This window comes from Phymastichus coffea, unplaced genomic scaffold (assembly GCF_024137745.1).
Source record: "Phymastichus coffea isolate CEN01 unplaced genomic scaffold, Cenicafe_Pcof_1.1 PCOF00016, whole genome shotgun sequence".
NCBI classification, from domain to species: domain Eukaryota; kingdom Metazoa; phylum Arthropoda; class Insecta; order Hymenoptera; family Eulophidae; genus Phymastichus; species Phymastichus coffea.
Window position 1 is genome coordinate 5,315,389 of NW_026706827.1, and position 21,332 is coordinate 5,336,720.

At 39.9% G+C, this 21,332-nt stretch overlaps 1 protein-coding gene across 1 annotated transcript in view; it reads right to left on the reverse strand.

Annotated features, from left to right (window-relative positions):
* The window catches only part of LOC131675175 (uncharacterized), a 929,507-nt gene that overhangs the window by 571,312 nt on the left and 336,863 nt on the right, over positions 1 to 21,332 (reverse strand). The window contains exon 9 of the mRNA XM_058954049.1: positions 16,940 to 17,266. Within this exon, the coding sequence (XP_058810032.1) occupies positions 16,940 to 17,266 (327 nt within the window). The remainder of the gene's footprint in view (positions 1 to 16,939; positions 17,267 to 21,332) is intronic.

The following is a 21,332-nucleotide window of genomic DNA, read 5'->3' on the forward strand; positions in this document are numbered from 1 at the left end:
CGTTTTCCGAAGCTCAATCTCTCTCGCGCCAGCTCTCACTTGAGCACGACTCTCTTGCGCTTAAACGTTTTTGCGCCACGTTGCAGTCACGTTGGGTAACTTCGCTCACGTCTCAACGCCAATTGCGAGGACGATAATCATCAGCTTTGAGCGATTGCGCTCACTTTTTATTTTATATTTAATTTAAGTCTTTCTGTTTCCTTTCTTGCGTAAATCATGGTTACCATTTTATAGTTATCCGAAAGTTCGTGTGTCATTTCAGAATTCTCACACTCTACGCTCCCAGCTAGTCGTGCTAATTTGTGCTTGTGAAAGTTAATTAGCAGGAAATAGTACTTTTCAACTTTTTAAATTTATTAATAGTACTCTCATGACTTTATCTTATGAATCACTGGAATGATTTTTGAAATTCTTGACATAAGAAAAAAACTAAATAAATTTTAGCACTTTGCCCTACCAACTCCACCGTAAAAATGTACTGAATCTCTGAGAACATCGGAATCAGTGAATCATCAGGTAGCTACGTTAATTTTACAATTTCAAAATAAAAACTCCTCTGTTATTAGTTACAAGGATTCGTATGAATAGTTTAAAAAAAATATCCAATCTTATAAAAATACTAACAAAATAGTTTTTATTCATACTACAACAATCCATCAAAATGGTAGTTTCGGAATGCTAACTTCCAAAAAATATTTACTATCATTACCAATTAGATAACAACTAACTATTATAATCCAGCAGCCTTATTAAACAAACTTAATATTGGTAATGATTCCAGGAGCAAATGTGTAGCCAAGCCGGAGAATACTAACTATATTCTGTAGTAATATCCATGGTTTACTGTAAATTGAATCAACTAATAATATTAAGAACCTATCATCGACTAAACATCGAATGCCTAGCAGTGGAGCCATACATCAATGCGTGTCTAGTTAAAAGTTACTTATTAATTGTATCAATCTACTCGTCTAAAGAAGATAAATGATTTCACATTGTTCTCTGGTTCACTGCGGTTACAAACTAACAAATATATTCTTTTAGTACACTTATTCGATTTTTTAGCTATAATAAGTAGGGTTATTCAAGTATAACATATATTTTTGATAAAAAACATAACAAGTAGCTATGAATTTGATTGTTCTTATGATTACAGCATTATATTCTACAAAAAAAGCTTAAATAAAATTGTTCAAGGAAACCAATATATCATGCAAAACTATTGAAGATTAAAGAGCAAGTTTGAGTATAATAAAAAAAATTGTATAATTATCATGCCTACTCGCCTGCAGAAGTTTACCATTCCAGAAAATAGTGGGGCTGGGGGGGGGGAATGCTCACTACATTATAAAAGATTAAAACTAAGCTATTATAATTTGTAAGTAAAAAGATATTTATAATAAAAACCAATTGAAGATTATCTTTTTTAAAATGTACGTGCTTTAAACTTTATTTGAGCACGTATACTCGCGCGTGTACGTATTTACACTCATCGCTACAAGATAATACGTAACCTCTTTTATCATATTTGATATTGATGATGTCTTCTAGATATGAACGTGTAATTTTTGTGAAATGTTCTACAGTGTTCAGTTCAAAATAAACTAATTGAACTGTTTGGTATGATTCCTCGAAACCATAATTTAGATGTCATCAGGTCATAAGAATTACACAATAACAACTTTATATGTTATGTAGAATTTATTACGATAAAATTCAACGTGAGTTTAAATTCTCTGGAATAATCATCAATAGATAATTGTATAAGTGGGCATTCTTTATCGAATTACGAGCCTTATCAATACATATATGAACCATACATTTTGTTTCACCTCAACAATGGGCCAATACAATGGCCAGCAAGATCGCCAGATTTGAATCCGTTGGATTATTATTACTTCGGAGCATCTAAGGAACATGTTTATCATGGCGACGGCCCTCAAGATCTAGATGAGATGCTCCGAAGTATACAAGAATTCGCGGATGATGTACAGCCTGAAGTGATCCATCGGGCTACACATCAAATTGAACGGAGAGCTAGGTTGTGTATTGAACAGAGGGGAGGGCACTTTGAACAATGTTTGAATGGCGATAATGGTGATGATGAAGCTATCAACGAGGATGGAATGGATGAAGATGATGAAGATGATGAAGAAGATGAAGAAAATAGAGAAGAAGACGAAGAGATGGATGAAGAAGATGACGATGATCCAGACTAGGAGATGTGATTTGTTTGATGTGTGGGTTGTGTAATTATGTTTTTGATTTGTTTGTTGTATGATTGTGTGTATTATATGCGTGTAATTGTGTTTAACAAATTGTAACTACATCTATGTAAATATTGTTAATTTCGTTTATAATTTTTATGGTTTATATTTGTTTATTTTTGTTTTTGTTGTTTCGTTCTTTTATTTAATTTCATGATTACAATTGTTAATACAAATTTAGTTCACTGAAAATTTCTCTTGTTCATTATCTTTTTTTCCCCTCATAACACTCCAGCCATAAAACAATCTTTAAAAAACACATAATAAAACTCGACTGTAACCGAAAAAGTTACCGAAAAAGTAACCGTAAAAGTAACCGAAAAAGTAACCGAAAAAGTAACCGAGAAAGTAGCCTGGAGAGCAAACGGAAAAGGCAATAATAGTGATCTATTTTATAAACAAATAACTATTCCAGAAAGTATCCGAGAGAGCAAACGAAAACAAGACCAAAAATGTAATGAAAACATAGTCAAAAAAGTAATCGAGAAAGTAACCGAAAAAGTAACCGACAAAGTAGACGAAAAAGTAACCGAAAAAGTAACCGAATGAATAACCGAAAAGGTAACCGAAAAAGTAACTATAATAGCAGTCTTGAGAGCAAACGGAAAGGCAATAATAGTAATCTATTCGAGAATGTTTCCGTGAGAGCAAACGAAAACAAGACCTATAATGTAATAAAAACATAGTCAAAAGAGTAATCGAGAAAGTAACCAAAAAGTAACCGGGGAAATAACCGAAAAAGTAAAAGAAAAAGTAACTATAAAAGCAGTCTTGAGAGGAAACGGAAAAAGCAATAATAGTAATCTATTTTATAAACGAATAACTATTCCAGAAAGTATCCGTGAGAGTAATCGAAAACAAGACCTGAAAAGTAATAATAACATAGTCAAAAAAGTAACTGAAAAAGTAACCGTTAAAGTAACTTTCGGTTACTTTTACGGTTACTTTTTCGGTTACTTTTTCGGTTACTTTTACGGTTACTTTTTCGGTTACTTCTTCGGTTACTTTTTCGGTTACTTTTTCGGTTACTTTTACGGTTACTTTTTCGGTTACTTTTACGGTTACTTTTACGGTTACTTTTTCGGTTACTTTTTCGGTTAATTTTGTGGCTTCTTTTTGTAATTTTGCGTTCGTTTTTTCGGCTACATTTATTTTACTTTGTCTAATTTTTTGTTATTTATACAGCTTATTGTCATAATATATGGATACATTTTTTTGTATTTATTTTTTAACTTTTGGAGAACTTTATTTAACTTTTTCGGCTCTGTATAATTTTTTGTACGTCTGTATATTTTTTGGAATAATTGGTGATATAATACTTTATGTTGTTTGTCTAATTAAAAAATATGTTTTCGATAGTCTTAACTCTTATATTTAAATCGAGACACGAAAAAGTTTTTATATTTTCAAGAACTATTTATTAACAATAACTCAATAAAAAGTAACGATATAAATAAAAATATACAAAACTTCGTTATCGGTTCCTCATATGATTCAACATCCTTGTTAATATTATCCTGTACCTTTTTTTAGAAATGTTCTGTTCCTCACTCACTGCATTATTAACAAATTCTACAACAATAATAAACTCGTGTATTTAAATATACGTATATATTTTCCAATTACACATTGTTTTTTTACTTACGTAGTACTCCCTCGAATATCTCCTTTGGAATTTCAGGTGTTTTTCCCTTGCCAGTAGCGGTCATGGCTATGAGTTCCTCTTTTTTAATCAAGGAACTCATCAATTTTGTAACCATTCTAGTACTGTTGTGAGCGTACGTTTCTATGATGCTATCAAGCTCAACTTTTGAAACGTATAAATCAACATCATCCACTAAACGTACCTGAAAATATTTTTAAGATTAAGTATGTATGATTTCTAAATGAAACCGATTTATATTTGCTTGCGTTATAGTTTTGGCGAGCTTACGTATGCGTGTGTATAATTTATATACAAACGTTCTGAGGTTACGCGTACACACCCAAGCTCATATTTTATATTTTATAAATGAAAAGATATAATTATACATACGCTTCTGTCATTTGGCACACAACTTGCAAAATCTGTCCTTAAAATTCGGACGAGTTTTGCCATCTGAGCTTCAGCATCTTTACCATCTTCATTCCTTTCATTTTCTCGCTCTTCCCCTGTTACCATTTCTTCAACCTCTCTCACTCGTCCATCTAAAAATATAAGATTCATTTATTTTATTTTATTTTATAATTTGAGAAATTAAAAATGAAATATAATACTATACCTTCTTCCTGATATTGTTCTTCTTCTCTTTCCCCTTCTTCTCTTTTTCCTTCATCTATCTCTCCTTCAGTTGGTCCTCTTTCTTCTTCCAATCCTTCTCCATTTTGTCCTCCTTGATCTTCGTTCATCCCTTGCTCCTCTTGTCTTCCTTCTTCCATTTCTTTTTCTTCCATTTTTTCTCCCTCGTCTTCTTCTACTTCTTCCATACCATCACTCTTCTTTTCTCCTTCTCCTGCTCCTCCTCATAAAAATAAAAGAATAATCAATTAATTTTATTAGATTTTATAATGCTAGAAATTAGAAGTTTAATATAAAAAATGGAAGTATAATAGAATGTTAGTAATGGAATAAATACTAACCTCGATTTTTTGGTAGCACTGTTGCATCCGTAAAAACATCAAAACTCAATAGGTATTCTTTATCATCTATAAAATAATTAATAAAGTGAGTATCTGCATGTGTATGTATGTGGAGTATATGTGTATTATTGGGAAGCATCGAACGCCGAGAATTGTGTGTTCCAATGGGCTGGTGTAGACTGTCCGCACTCTTATACGGGACGTTGCGAATGCATAAATAAAATTCTATGTTGACAATTCTATTGCGGAAATTAAATGGTGAAATACAAGAAAAAAATGCATTGTTTTTTGCATTATTGAAAGAATTCCTCGAAACAAACAAACTTGAACTAAATAAACTTAATCTAGAACATAATAGCGATAATATAATAAGTCTGATCTCTTAAGAACTAACTTTCCATCCTTTGCAGAAATTACGAAGTCTAAAACATTTAAAATAAATCATAAGCCTGCACTAATTATCAAGCAAAAAAATTTATAGCATAAGGATTAAATACTAAAAACGGTAGCGGACAAACTTCTAAATAATATCATAGTACCGACAGATAAATTAGTTGAAACTAAAAACGATAGTCGTTAACTGTGCAAACAAAGAGGATATTGTATATAACAACAATATAATTAATATTGTTGAACATCATTTGAATGTTGAATTTGGTAAGGATTATAATATACTACAGGATAAATTAACGGAACCAAGACTGAAAATTTTAAATGTCAATAACCCAATAACTAGTGTACTTCTGTAAGATGTATATAATTACTTTAATCTAATGTGTTGTGGGGTCACAGACTTTTCCAAAATCTGCACCGCACATGTTCCTCAACCCTTCTCTTAGTTTTTCTGATAAATCGTAAATCAATATCTCACTTGATTTACGATTTATTTTTTATGATGTCCGACAAGCGATCAGTTCATGGAACACGTAGTGCAAACAGCCGAACCTTTTCGGCTGGGCCTTTTTTGTAGCAGGCCCGCGCGTGCACTTTTTCCTCCATCAGATTTCCGCTTTCTCTTTTCCCTCTCCGACGAGTAAAAGCATTGAGTGTTCTCGGGGAGAGTGCGAAGCAAAAGCCTGACTAGGTGGTGCACCCAGGCACCCCCGCGAATGACCAGAAGGACGCGACGTCTCGACGAGTGAGCATCGCCAACTCCTCGCCTCGCTACACTCACTCTGTACGCGCGCGCATATCTCGCGATATCCTGTAGTGCTCGCCTGCGCATAGCACACTCAATTCCAACCCAACAATACAGTAATATTTATACAGTACCAGTGTGTTTTAATACTTATTTTCAACGATCGCACCTAACATCCATTATCTCTCCTTACGCCAAACCCCTATCCTAAAGTGTTTCTAATGGCAAAATAAATACAAAGATTTTTTTGTAATTGTGTGGTTCGAGTTTATAAAGTGTTTATTGTTAAATATAATATTCAAAGAGTTCATAATTAATATTAAAAATACTCACCGCTATTTTTTATAACGTCCGCCGCAAACCACTTTTTCCCAAATTTAACTTTAAATCCCTCTCTCATACGCTTCACATTCGTCGAACGCACCACACTAAACTCCCTCACAACACCCTTCCACAAAACCAAACAGTACTTCTTCATCTTACAGTTGATCACTACTGTAACAGCAACTAACGACTTTTGCAACTTGGTTATAATATCAGAAAAAAAATAGTAGCTGACAGATTTATTTGTTTTATATTTTCGTTCTGAATTTGATAAATGATCAAAATCGAACGATTTTTTAATGCGCGTCACTATCAAACGTGCACATCGAATGTGCAAAAAAGATAATAGGGAATAATATTGATTACAATTTATTTTTAACAATATCGAGTCATATTGGTTCATTAAATTCAATAAAAGAAATATGCGAAGAGAAATATTGTAGACTGAAATAAGTCCTAGTGAGACATTTGTTCATTGATAATCAAGAAAGATTTTTGCAAAGTTTCAGATCAATTCAACAAATAATCACTGAAATAGAGCTTTTATACCAAATCCGCGCCCTGGCGGTAACAACGAAATGATGCTTACGTGGCAGCAGCATACAACGATGCCGCGAGCAAGATCGCGCGTTTGTGTTAAAAATGCTTTATTTCAGTGATTATTCAATGAATCGATCTGAAACTTTACAGAAATCTTCCTTGATTATTATTAAATAAATGTCTCACTGAAAGTTATTCTAGTCTCCAACTTCTTTGCATACATATCATCGTTGAATGTACACTAAAAACATGTCACTCGAAATCGTTTACTTAAAATTAAACAAATAAATAATATTATTTCACAATTATTTTTGTATATGTTTAACGTATTTGCAAAACCATTATACGCATTTGAAAAAAATAATGAATCAATTCTAATAATACTTCTGGAAGCTAGAGCGAGTTATTTAAGAAAAAAGATATAAAAATCATATTTAAATTTATCATTTTTGATGTTTCATTTCAATTATTTTATCCTTGTAAACTTGACACGTTGCTGAATATCAAAAATGTACAAAGATAGCATTTTTTGTTCATAGGGGTTTTCAATGTTGGAAAATACATTATGAACAAGGCATTTTTTGAAAAAATCTAGCTTCTCAATGACAAAAAATAAATATAGATTAATTAATTTGGCATACTATTATCATTATTATCATATTTCTAATATTATGAAAACGTCTTTCAATTCGTTAGCATCGAAATATTATGCCACGCATGAAGGTTGAGCACCGTTTTTGTTTAGCTTTGGCGCGCTCATAGCAGTCCGTCTCACTGCTCCCCGCTGGCCGCCGAGCGCCTATACTTCCAAAGCCGCGCGCTGATTGGCCGATCTTTGAGACTAATTATCTAATTACTCGATTGTCAAAAAAAAAAAATAATAATTGATTCTTAAATAACTTTTGGAGACGAATCCGGCAATACCAATTTCCTTTAATGTTTTTGAATCGCCCTGTATATACCTATTTCTAACAATGGCGGTTAAATGACCACTTTTGAAATAAACAATTATAGTCTTTTCTAGTTATTGTGATTAATACAGAAGTTAGGATAAACAATAAACACAAAATAATTATCATACAATAATTAAAAAAGATTTATTTTTTGGACTTTAGGAGCAGTCATTTGACTACTCTGGTAGGTTTAGTGTTAAAAAAAGTATAAATAAAATCTAATACAAAAACACAACTAACATTTTCCATTTTTTGTTGTTGTTCAAACTCAAACTCTAAATACGCAGGTGAAACAAAATGTATGGTTCATATATGTATTGATAAGGCTCGTAATTCGATAAAGAATGCCCACTTATACAATTATCTATTGATGATTATTCCAGAGAATTTAAACTCACGTTGAATTTTATCGTAATAAATTCTACATAACATATAAAGTTGTTATTGTTTAATTCTTATGACCTGATGACATCTAAATTATGGTTTCGAGGAATCATACCAAACAGTTCAATTAGTTTATTTTGAACTGAACACTGTAGAACATTTCACAAAAATTACACGTTCATATCTAGAAGACATCATCAATATCAAATATGATAAAAGAGGTTACGTATTATCTTGTAGCGATGAGTGTACATACGTACACGCGCGAGTATACGTGCTCAAATAAAGTTTAAAGCACGTACATTTTATGATCGAGCAGGCACTTACACGTCGGCTTTGCAGTAGCCTCGGACTTGCTTCTGATGTACGCGTGTATTCAGCCACGAGGCAGCCCCCTCGGCCTGATCAACGGTTGTCAGCACACACGCACGCACACGTAATCCGCAGGATGCACTTGGTGCCTCGGTCTTTCACTCAAGTGCGCACACTTTGCACTCTCGGTCCTTATCGACGAAAAACACTGGATACGCAGCACAGGGCACCTACCGGTCGCGCGATGACGGCCGGGCTTGCGTTCTTCGCGAAGGCGGGCAGCTAATTGTCCCTCGCACGTGGAAGAGGTCCCCCTCTCTCACGTTAGCTATTCGCCAGCGGCGCGTCTCAGCCAATTAGGCAAACGCGAGCGACACTCGTGCGTCCACGCACTCACGCATACACGCGGTTCTCTCTCTCTGCTTGGCGCTCTCTCACTTACCTCGCGCAGCATCAGCAGCTGCGGCTATAAGAAAAATGCATAAGAAAAACACATAAGTTATCAATAAATTATAATTGACTTAAGGGAAGAGAGAGACATAACGAGACTCGACTCGTTATAATAGATTATTATATTTTTTAAAATAATCTTCTTTCAATTCGATACACTTTCCAAAGCATCCTTCGAATTTCTCAAGCCGTCAAAAAAAATAATTTTAGAAGTTCCTCAAAATAGCTGTTTGTTTGTGTTATGATCTCCTTGCTTCAGATAAATCGTTGTCTGATAAGCTACTTTTATAGGTTTAGGAAATAAAAGACATCAATAGGGGCCAAATCTGACGTAATGTGGACTTTCAGGACACATTCACCTGTCACTATGATTCTGGATCCCAGGAAGCACACCGGCTCCTCTAAGAGCAGTACCCAGGAGAAGGGACGTCACCCCACCGGAAGCCCTCCAAAGAAGAGGAGGTGACGAGGATCCGGAGGAGTATGGAAGATCCGCACCTGTTCGACAGAGGAGTCGAAGCGGATCATCTGGCACCGGTCCTCAGCTATCCTCAGGGCTCTCCACAACCTGAGATGTTAGGAAAATTGTCCGCGGATGGAAATTGAGGTTTGCGGGCAGTAGGGCACGGAGCGTAGATACGTTTCTGTCGAGGTTAGAAGACCTGCGTGTGGGCGTAGGACTAACCGCCGACGAGGTGCTCTGTTCCGTATCGGAGATCCTCGAAGGTAATGCGAGGACCTGGTGCGATAACAACAAGCACCAGTGGCTAAGTTACGCCGAATTCGTCGCCGACACCCGAGAGCGGTTCGGCACCAGTACGCAACAGTAACAAAGGCTGTTGTAGGAAGCGCAGAACCGGTTCCAGCGCGAAGACGAATTAGTGAGAGACTATGTTTCTAACCTGGTGGTTCTTGTCAATAGACTGGAACAACCGATGCCCTTGGAGAGGTTATTAGACCTACTCCATGCAAACCTCCTTCCAAACATTCAAATTCAGCTGCGTCGGAGCGAGATGAAGTCGATCCGCGAATTCAATAGGAGGGCGACTAAAGTGCAGAACACCTTATCTTACGGTCGTCGTCCGCGTGTATTCGCAGATCCCAACTCGACGATCTTCCCTCAGCACGCCTACCAGCCGAGCAAAAGAACGGCTGGTAATAAATCCCAAACCGCTGCAATGGCCAGCGAAGGGAAGGCGCGCGCGAAGAAGAAGGGAGATCGGCAGCGCGGACAGGGCGTGGAAAACCCTGCCAGGAGGCCTACCGAAAAAGCGACGGTATCGGCCACGCAAGCTTCCACTTCTGATAAGAAGATGGAGGAGCGTCTGGAGGGCATCGAGCGGATGTCACGCAAGTTAGCCGAAGAAAAACAAGAAAGCCCTCTAGAACAGCGTAAAAGTCGATGGCGTGGGGGAAGGAAAAGCGCTCCTTCTCCCAGGTCTCCTAGCGAGCGGCGAGAAGGACAGAGGCGGAAGATCGACTTCACCAAGCCTCTCCAGTGTTCCGCTTGCGGCAAACTGGAATTTAGTCGTAATTTCTGCCCAGATTGCAACAAGGGAAATGGCAAGGAGAACGAAGAGAAGAGGTCGTCTTCGCGGCTCGAGTAGATTCGACCTCTCGCTGCGGGTCGTCGATGGGAAACGGCAAGTCGTCGGTGACCCAGGGATCAAAACAGGTCCTGGAAGGGCATCAAGGGAGCTCAGGACCTAGCGGTACGTTAGAGCAGAAGGTGAACGTGCCCGATGCTAGCCCTCGGCAAAACAGCGGAGTTGTCATCCTGGAAGGACCAGGTGGCCACATATACAGGTTGTGGAGGAGGGGGAAGACTCGATTGATGTGAGAATCGAACAACCCGAAGACCTGAAAGGTTCGGCCTCTCCACACAAAGAGCTCCTCTACCGAAGGAATCCACGAGTGGAATCAAACCCGTCGTCGTCGCAGCAGCGGAAGGCAAAAAGCCACTGAAAAGCACGACGAAGGGAGGAAAAGATGCGACTCGTGGATATGACTCTGAGGATGAGACCAGGTGATGGTTGCGTGTAGACATAGGTAACTTTCAAATTAGAGCACTCTATGATACCGGCGCCTCATCCACGGTCATGGGTCAATTAGGGCTGATATTGTCATCGGAGATGGGACTCGGATTGAATGTGACCAGAGCGGGCGATGGAAGGCTCGCTGATGGACGCCCATGCCCTATAATTGGTTACGTGATGTTCCCCTTTAAAGTAGGAGGAATCACGAAGGAAATCAGAGTCGCCATTACGCCACTGCTCACGAATGACTGCGAACTTTATAAGAGAGTTCCGCGCAGTTTTGGATCCCAACGAGGATTATTTATAATTATAATTACTCATATGGCTTAAGGACGCCCAGGTGAAAGTACCAATGGAAGTGGCTGGAATTGATGGTACGGCATTTCTCGCACCGGTAGGACTGTGGGAGGCCACGGAGACACAGCTGGAGAAAATAGAAGACCTCGTTAAAAGATTGATCCCTGACGGAAGTCAGGCTTTAGGCTGTGCCGTGGGGGTTGAGCATGAAATAGATGTTGGAGGTGCTCGACCCATCAAACAGAAGTATTACCCAGTCTCAGATAGAGTGCGAGAGGAAATGCACACGCTGGTCAAAGATATGCTGGAAAAGGATGTTATCGAACCAGCGACCAGCGGATGGTCAAGTCCAGTAGTAATGGTAAAGAAGGCAGATGGAAAATATAGGTTTTGTGTGAATTATCAAAAGGTAAATGCAATTACCAAACCTGATGCCTATCCTTTACCATATATGAATGACGTCCCAAGACGAATAAGGGATGCAAAGTTCATATCTACTTTGGACTTGAGCAGTGCGTACCATCAAATTCCCTTAAAGGAAGAATCGCGTCCAATATCAGCGTTTACAGTTCCTGGATTAGGGCACTTTCAATTTAAGAGAATGCCCTTCGGATTGTCATACGCAGGAGCGACATTCCAGAGGTTGATGGACAAGATGATAAGCCCGGATATGGATCCATTCGCTTTTGCTTACCTTGACAACGTAATTGTGGTTTCGTCGTCCTTTGAGGAGCATAAGCGGCACCTAAAAATGGTACTAAAGAGAATTCTAGGTGCGGGCCTAACCATCAACAAAGCCAAAAGTCACTTCTGCAAGACGGAAGTCAGGTACTTGGGAATTCTTGTAAACCAGGACGGAGTAAGACCAGATCCAGAGAAGTTACGACCGATATTGGAATATCCAACACCCCGGACTGTCAAACAGGTGAAGTGATTCATGGGAATGACCTCGTGGTATAGACGTTTTATACCCGATTTTGCCATGATCGCTGAACCTATAAACCGCCTGACAAAGAAGAATGTACGTTTCTCTTGGGAGGAGGAGCAAGAGCGAGCTTTCACGAGGTTGCAGGAGGCGATGACTTCCGCCCAATACTGCAATCACCCGATCCTAGCGGTCAGTTTATACTGCAAACAGTGACAGTGGAATCGGGACAGTCCTCACGCAGGATGACGATGGAGAGGAGCGTGTAATAGAATACGCCAGTCGATCACTCAACAGCGCTGAGAGGAATTATACGGTCTCCGAGAAAGAGTGCTTGGCAGTTGTATGGGCTATTGGAAAGTTCCGGCCGTACATTGAAGGGCATCACTTCAGGGTCATCACTGATCATAGTTGACTGAAATGGCTCCACAATATGAGAAATCCCACTGGAAGACTATCGCGCTGGGCGCTGATGTCTTCGATATTGAATATCGAAGGGGGGATCTCAATGTGGTGCCAGACGGATTGTCTAGGACCTATGAGGAGGAAGGGATTAAAATGACTGCCATAAATAGTCGGCCGGAGACCACTGTCGCCTGGTATTTGCAACAATACCAGGAAGTATGTCAAGACCCACACTCTCACCCCACTTGGAAAGTAGTGGGATGGAGGCTGTATCACTATCAGCCTGATGAGGACGGTGAAGGGTCCATCGACAATGACAAAGCGTGGAAGCTTGCGGTGCCTAGGAAGAAAAGGCACCAGATGATCCAGGAAGTCCATGATGCTCCTACAGCAGGACATCAAGGACGAGAGCGTACGTTCTCCAGGGCTAGGCGCTTGTACTACTGGCCTAAAATGTATGATCAGGTCAGGGAGTACGTAAAGAGTTGCCCGGTATGTCAGCAATGCAAGGTGGAACAAAGAGCACCTTGCGGGCTGATGGGTCGTAGACAAGTATCACGACCCTGGCAGGTGGTGGCCGGTGATATCACTGGTCCATTTCCCAAAAGCTCTCGAGGTTTTGCGTATATCTTAGTCTTTATAGACTTGTTTACTCGCTGGGTAGAGTGCGATGTGATACGCAAACTAATGGGAGGACAATCGCAAAGGAATTACACAAAAGGATTGTCACTAGGCTTGGCGCGCCAGAGGTATTCTTGTAGGATAATGGAACCGAATTCAAGAATTAGGAGGTAGATTCATACCCCCAGATGAACGGCATCCAGCGCGCCTTGATTTCTGTGTATCATCCCCAAGCGAATCCCACAGAGCAAGTAAACAGGACTCTCAAAACTATGATCACGGCTTACGTAAGCTCCACGGGCTATAGTCCTGCGATGCTCATGTTTGGGCGTCAGCCGGTACCTTCTTTAACGTTAAGAAGAACCCAAGATCAGCAGGCCCTTGAAAGTTCGGAGGGTCAAGCTGTGGTAAATTGGGCTGAACATACGGAGAAGCTCCCTAATTTATGGGAGAGGGCCAACTCCAACTCAAAGGAGGAAGCTGCGCGTCAGGCGGCTTATTATGACCGAAAAAGATGGCAACCCGAGTTTAAGGTCGGAGATTGGGTTTGGAAGAGGAACAGGATTCTCTCTTCGGCTGCCCAAGGCATTTCAGCCAAATTGGCGCCGAAATATGCTGGTCCGTACGTGATTGAAGAGGTTTGTGGTTCCAATACGTACAGACTAGGTAATCAGCTGGAAATCCTGCCCGAACTCCTCCATGCCAAAGACCTTAAGCCGTACTACGGTCCGAGTGATGAAGAGGAAAGCGAGAAGGTCATCGATCCTCGCGAGCTGCAAAACGAACAGCCGTCGGAGGCGAACGATTCCGCGAACGCGTGCGAAGATCCGGGGAGGGATTTATCAAGCGAGCGGATCGAATTAGCAGCCCCCACGGCCGTAGATAATGATCCCACCGAGACGTCGGATTTGCCGGTGTATGCCTCAACCAAGAGAGGTCGAGGTCGACCTCGAAAGATCCCAGAGACGGTCACCGATCCAGTAAGAGGCAACTACTCTCCCATGAAGGAAACTAGAGGGAGAGGTAGGCCGCGAAAGACCTTGCCCGTCGTGCAAAGGACGGTTGGGCCGATAAACCCGACCGGTAACCGACGAGAGCCAGGACGTTCCCGCAAAGAATCGCGAGGGAACGTATAACTCGGTGGGATGCGGCATTTAATAGGGTTTTTCTTCTCGCAGGGAGTTTCATCCGAGATTTTTTGTTTTGGATGTTTCAGATGGACCAGAGAATCGTCCTCGAAGAGGAGACCTTCGAGGTGGTCAGGCAGATGTTATTAGATCTGCAGCTGGGCCCTGATGCGACGCAGTTGATAGAAGATCTGCGGAGCTTCGCCAGGATCCAGTTGGAGGGGACCAAACGAAGGGAGCGCCACAACGCTTCGGTGGCGGACGTTCTCCGGGACGCATCATGGATCGCCCCGAAGAAGGCTTCCCGGGACGATTGCACCCAAACGGAGGACCAAGAAGAGGTCAAGTGTCCCAAGTCCACCGTAGACCAGGGGGTGCAGACCCTCAAGTCCGGCGTACCCCAGACGTCGGACAGTGCGAGCCAGTGCCCAGGACTCAGGGAAACCTGTAGGGTATCGCACTGGGTTTGCAACGACCCCCGTATCCCGAAGCAGCCAACTCTCTTCCTCGACTTCAGACATATGCGTCTGGGAATCAACGAGGTGGAGAGTGCTTGGCGGTTCGCCAGAGATCTTCAGTCTCAGATGCAGGAGCACCTGGGACGCTTCATGAATCGCCAGGGCGCAAATGAACTGCTCGGGGAGTGGGTAGATATGGCTCAGTGCCAGAAGGCCTACGGAGAGGCCCTGCTGCGGGTGGACAATAGAGAAGAGTCCCCCGCAGCGTTCCCGGTGTCAGCTCAGGAGAAGAGAGCCCCGGGAGCTACTGGTGCTGGACCAATGCTCACGGTTCATGTGGACGGGCGTATGGCTCCTGATACCACGATCGTGGTCAGGTCGCAAGATGGACGTGCGACCGCCACGGTGGGAGGCGTTACCATCACCGCCTCCCAGGGAGTCAACGCCCAGCAGTCCCCTCTGTCTGCTGAGCAGCCCACACAATTGGGAGGCTGCTCAATCCTGATCGCAGCTGAGGATCTGCTATATATGTGGGGGGCCTGGGGTGACCAACTCCCAGCGGTGCCCGAAGAAAGCTACATACTGGTGCTACCCGAAACATCGAGCGCCGGGTGTAGCTAAAAAATGATGTAGGCCCTGGAGGGCAAATAAATTAGCCATGTTGAAGAAGTAAAGCTTGGGTTTATTTGGTTCCTTTCCTTCTTTTCTTTCAGGTTCCTGATGACAGCGAATCGCGGGCATTCGTCCTGCCCGGGTAGTCAGGACTTGGAGGGGGCTGCAACGGTAGACGATTCAATTAATCGACCCGTTCGCGATTCTGCTTCTCGCGCGTTAGTACGAAGAATTAAGAGAGAGAGAGCGTGCGATCATTTGAATAAGCAGTTACGCCTCAGCTGTTCACGCGAGTTTACCGCCGATTTGTGTTTTGCACTTTGTTTCGGCGATATAAAGTTTTCTTGGGATAATTACGTGCGTTAGTGCAACAGCATTTCCGTGACAATTAACAGCAGCATTACAGAAGCAATATAAAAGCTGATAGAGGCAGATTGAGGAAGCGCAGCTGATAAATAGGAGGGCAGCGGGAGTTGATCTATTTCATCAACAATTACGGCTGATTACCGTAATTGCACCGTAGGGTAAGTGCACCTCCCGTCATTATTGCGTAACAAATATATTCAGTATTTTGTCAATCGTGATAGCGATTTTTTTTGTATTCGCGCCGAGCGTTGGTTCGCGGTAAAATTCTAATTTTCTCTCTCTCTCATTCTCACCGAATAATATCCATTGTAAAATCCTGTTCACGAGCGTTAGTATTTCGGCCCAATAAAGACTGTAGTTATTTTTTATTAATTAAAGTTAATCAAATTTATTCGCCGATTACGTCATTTAATTTTCCCAGTAGCTTAAGCGATTTGTAAAAGGCTTAGTTTCAATCCGATTACATCTAGGGGATTAAGTGGATTAGGTGTTAAGTCGCTCATACATAAGATTCATCAAGTGTCACAAGTCACGTGACTTAAAGTGAGTTCAACTCCGTTCGATAGAAGATACTTAAGCGAAATTATCTCACGAAAAGGCGAATACACGTATAATAGCTCTGCATGGTGGGAGTTTGTTCTTAAATAAATTTCTCATTTTTCAGTTAACCTCCCCCGTTACAGTTTATTTCGGTGATCGAAACATTCAGAATAATACTCAAAGCTAATTTTTTTCAATAAAAAAATACTAATAATACGATGGTTTGATAGGGTATGAAATTCAGACTTTGATTCTTTTAATAATTATATCTGATTTTATTTCAGAAATTGGAAAACTCAAAGGGTTTCATTAATGTTATTTAAATCAGATCATATTGTGACCTGCAATGAAAAAAACCTAAAAATTTTAAAGGTTAACAGTGGTTAACTATTTGAAACTAACATTATAGTTAACTATACAGTAGATCGGCATTTATTCTATAAAATAAGTTTTATCAATTGAATAAACAAAATTCCTAAAATTTGTATGGAATGTAATTAATTGTATGAAAACCAAGCACGGTATTTATTAAATAACATATGATTAGAAATATAAATATACGAACCTGTGGAAGAATCTATTGGATAATTTTGTGAAGATAAACTTAGAGGAATTTGCACCGAACTTGAGATAGAAGATTGTTGAGTGGAACAATGATGCCCAAGTATGTGTTTATTTTTTTTCCCTTTAATATTATTTGCAGTGTTAATAAAAGATTTTCTATCTGGTAATGGAGCAGATGTATTGAGGCTCAAGGGTAATTGTGTCTGTGTAGCTGCCTGAACTTGGTTTATCAAGCACGTGGAATCTAGTGAGTATTTTATATCTGACGGTAGCACTGAATCCATTGTATCTATTCTAGAAGTAGGTGAGATCGACTGCTTGGCAAATGCTGCAAAATAGAATTCACATTAACTATGTTCAATAGAAATCTAGATAATTCTCTTCAGATAATTAAGTTAATCAAAAATATTATTACAAGAATGATTCGGAAAATTGTTGTGTCGTAAAATTAAGTTAGGTTTGACCTGAAAATTAAATTTTCGTAATTTATAGATGGCCCATTCTCGCTTACGGCGAATGCCTCCAGACCTATATGTCATCGATTTTCATGAAACTTGGTAGGATGATTGCTTATATGAAGAACAATATCAGTACAAATTTTTAGGTCAATATATTAATTATTTAAAAAGTTATTAACAATTAAAAAATTTCAACGAATTTTTTTTTCTATTCATATCTCGCTAACCGTAAAAGCTATCGACACGAATGTTTTTTTAAAATACGCACAAAACTACATACTTTGAAGATAATAATATAGAAAACCATTTTTTTTACTTTTTCAAATGTTATTAACTTTTGAATATAAAAAGTAAATTTTTTTCGATGACGGTAGTCTTGGATTTCAAAAATTATTTTTCCATTGTATTCCTTGGCCCTTTTTCTATGAAAAACCGTTTTAACATTTTTGTAATCGGCACTTCCAGCCTCGTAATAAACAATAAACTAGTGACGGTGCCGACGCGCCGTTCGGACGGCCGCAGATGCTCGAGCGGCACACTAACCGATTGTAGCTTTCTTGTTGTATTTGTATTTTTTTTTTTACTACAATTTAGTCTTTATTACTTCTATTTTATTATACTATTGTTAACCTAATATCAAATTCAGCTTTTATATTAATAATGAAAATGGGGAAAGCTCTAAATAAAATATTCACTTTAATTTTTGTTTTATTTTGAATAAATACATTTGTACGTTTATTATAGATGTGACAGGGCTATAGCGATGCTCGCTGGCCCTGTGTGCGGCACTCTCCTCGCATGAACGCAGCGACCAAGTATACGCTATATAGCGACTACATACTTGTGTCGTTGCAGGATCTGGAGGGAGGAGCGCGACGATCGGCGAGGTGTCGCCGTGAGTGCGAGTGAGAGCGAGAAGAGCGCGCGAGAGAGAGAGAGCGATTTTGACTGATTTTTGACGGCGAGAGAGGTGGGAGCGCGGCGGCGCGAGGCTTGGAAAATTAAGAGAGAAGAAGGGCAGTTAGGCGCGAACTCTCAAGTAATTAGGGCCGCCTAAGGAGAGGCTGAACGAGAGGACTTTTCGGCCAGAGAGGAACGACGGCCGGAAGTACGACTGCCATTTGCCTGGAGAGCCAGAAGGTCCAAGCCGAGCCCGGACACGCAGCGACCATTCGCCGTCCCCGGGGCAAAGGCCGTGCTGCGGCCTCTCCTGCAGCAGTCCCAGTCATCGCCAGGGCGCCACTTCCAGCGGGCCTGCGCTTTCGCCGGCGTCGTCTCTCCGCCGACGGACCGTCGGCATCCGGTGGGTCGAAAACCTGTTCATCTCTCTCGCGCCAGCTCTCGCTCGATTACGGACATTAGTGTATTTGATTTTATCGCGCACGCTGAGCGATCTCGCTCGCGTGATCTCGCGAACTCTTGTCGCGGAAAGGCTGAGCGAGCGCGCTCGCCGCGGCAAAGTGAATCTTGTGGCGATATTTGTGAAAAGGCGTCAATAAATGAGATCGCCATATGTAATATCATTGAATTAGAGTGTCCGTTTCTTTGTATCAACCTTGCCCAGCCAGCGCGAACTTCGGCCTGTGAAAGTCAGCGCCGGCTTTCTTTACCGAGATAGAACCCAGAAAAATTAGCAGAGACCAGCCCATGGCGCACGGAGGCTGACCACTCTTGCATAGATATAACAATGGAATTATAATTAAATAACTGCAGCACGTTCTGTACAATAAATTCATTAGAATATGATACTTTCTTAATTTTTATCTGTTTTTCATTAAGCGGAATAAAAGCATGAGACATTTGTGTTCCACTAATAGTCTTAGCTTTTGTGAAATCTAGTTTTAGTTCTTCTGTTATTTTTGCGTGCTCTTTGTTTGTACAATATGCAAAAGTCATATTCGGTAATGCTGACACTACTCACTCGTACAATTCTACAGCACTGCTTATATATTTGCCTCTTAAACTAGCTCGGCGGGCTAATCTTTTCACAGTTCCGCCTACTCCATCACACGGACTTTTTCCGTGGTAACTTGCAAAAAAGTGCCACTCTGCATGGATACAATACTTTTGATGATGATGGGCTAAATTAAAAAAATTGTATCGATTCTTGTACTGACTCGCAGCTCCATCAGACACATAAAAAATTTTGTGTACATTGTAGTTCTTACTTTTGATATAATTAATAAGTTTTTCTTGAAACAACGACACTGCTTGTATGTTGTGTTGAAGGTTTTCGGAAATTATCACAAATGATTCCTTCTCTACCTTACCATTTACTTTTCTATAAATAAAAAATGGATGTACCGTTACTTGAGTGTAACGCCAGTGAGCAGCTTGGACTTCATCTTGATGGGTGCAAACATAATTTTCTGCAAAGTCTGACATCACAACTATTTCATCTTCACTCAAATTTTCTATTGTTTTTCTTACAAAGTCACCCTGACTTTTAGCGATATAATTATGCAGTCTAAACTCTTTCATAAATTTTTGTCGGAAATGTTGAATGAATTCATTTTTTGTATACTGCACATCAATTAATTGACATCTATTGTCAGTAGTAGCCCATTGCTTAAATTCAAGTGTCTCTATTGAATGTGATTGAAGTACATCGAGGATCTTACTTAGTATATTATTTACACCAGGACAGTCAAAACATTCATCATAGTGACATGCTTCAGTTGTCTCTGAACATAATGCTTCATCTAAAATTTGTCGATAATTGAAAGGAATGTGGTCTTGCAATTTGAATTTTCTACATATTTTAATTATAGGTTCTAGTAGCAGCTTAATATTTTGATGACTGATGCAAACACAAACATTATGAAAACGTTTTGATTCGTCTACTAAAATACATTGCGGAGGGCGATATCGACAAAATGTAGAAAACCCAAGGAACTTACCGTGTTCCTCAGTAAAAAGAGCAAAAATTTCTTTCATACTGTGTAGCAGTAAACGTTTTTGGAGCTTTTCTGATGACTGTCCTAGTTTTACAGTTTTGGTATCCCTCATATCAGGACATTCTCTACTTATTTCAAAATTAAAGAAAAAATCTATTACCATCTTGATTTAAACATCTGTTAGAGCTGATGACCTATTGCGTTGCACGGGCTGATAAAATATAGTTTCAGTTTCACGAATTTTTTTAGACTCACGAGCAGCATACATTGTACAACCTATTTTTTTCTGCATTTCAGATAGATTCCAAGTAGAAGGTGCAAATAACAAAATGTTAATTTTTTCTGAATAATTTTCAGCTTTATGGTACTTTAATTTTAAATCCTGCGTAAATTTTGTTTCAAAATCACTTTGATTATCTGTAATGGCATTTTTGGAGTCTTTGAGGAATAACTTACTGAGACTTAATGTGACAGTATGTAGCTTTTTCTGTATAACTTCAGAATTTTTCTTATCGGCTGTGCTTATAATATCTATGTTCAATTGTTTCCACAATTTATTCACTGTTTCAAGCACTTCATTTTGTTGCTGACACAAACTTAAACTAAAATCTTCGTCTCTAGTGCCATCAGTATCAATGAATGGATTTTGAAATGATTCCGAATCGCACGAGTCTATCTCCATCGGCTCACCTTCCTGGCCTACTGGAGAAACAGATCTATTAATTTCTGATTCAATTTTGCTCTGCTTTTCTTGCTGTATATTTCTCACATAATCTTCTATCGAACGTGGAGTCTGATTATTATTGATCAGATTTTTTCGTTCTTTCATGATCCGATAACATACTACTCGGCAACTTTCACACAAAAATTCACCACTTTGCAAAAATGAAGAAAAGGCAGCATAGATCCCATCTGACAATTTTTTGAAATTCCCTCGACGGGCTTTTTCATGTTTATCAAAAATATTTTTGCAATATTTAATGCTTATGGGGCTCTTTCATACCATTTTGAAAGCACAAAACTTCACTGGAATGGCAGA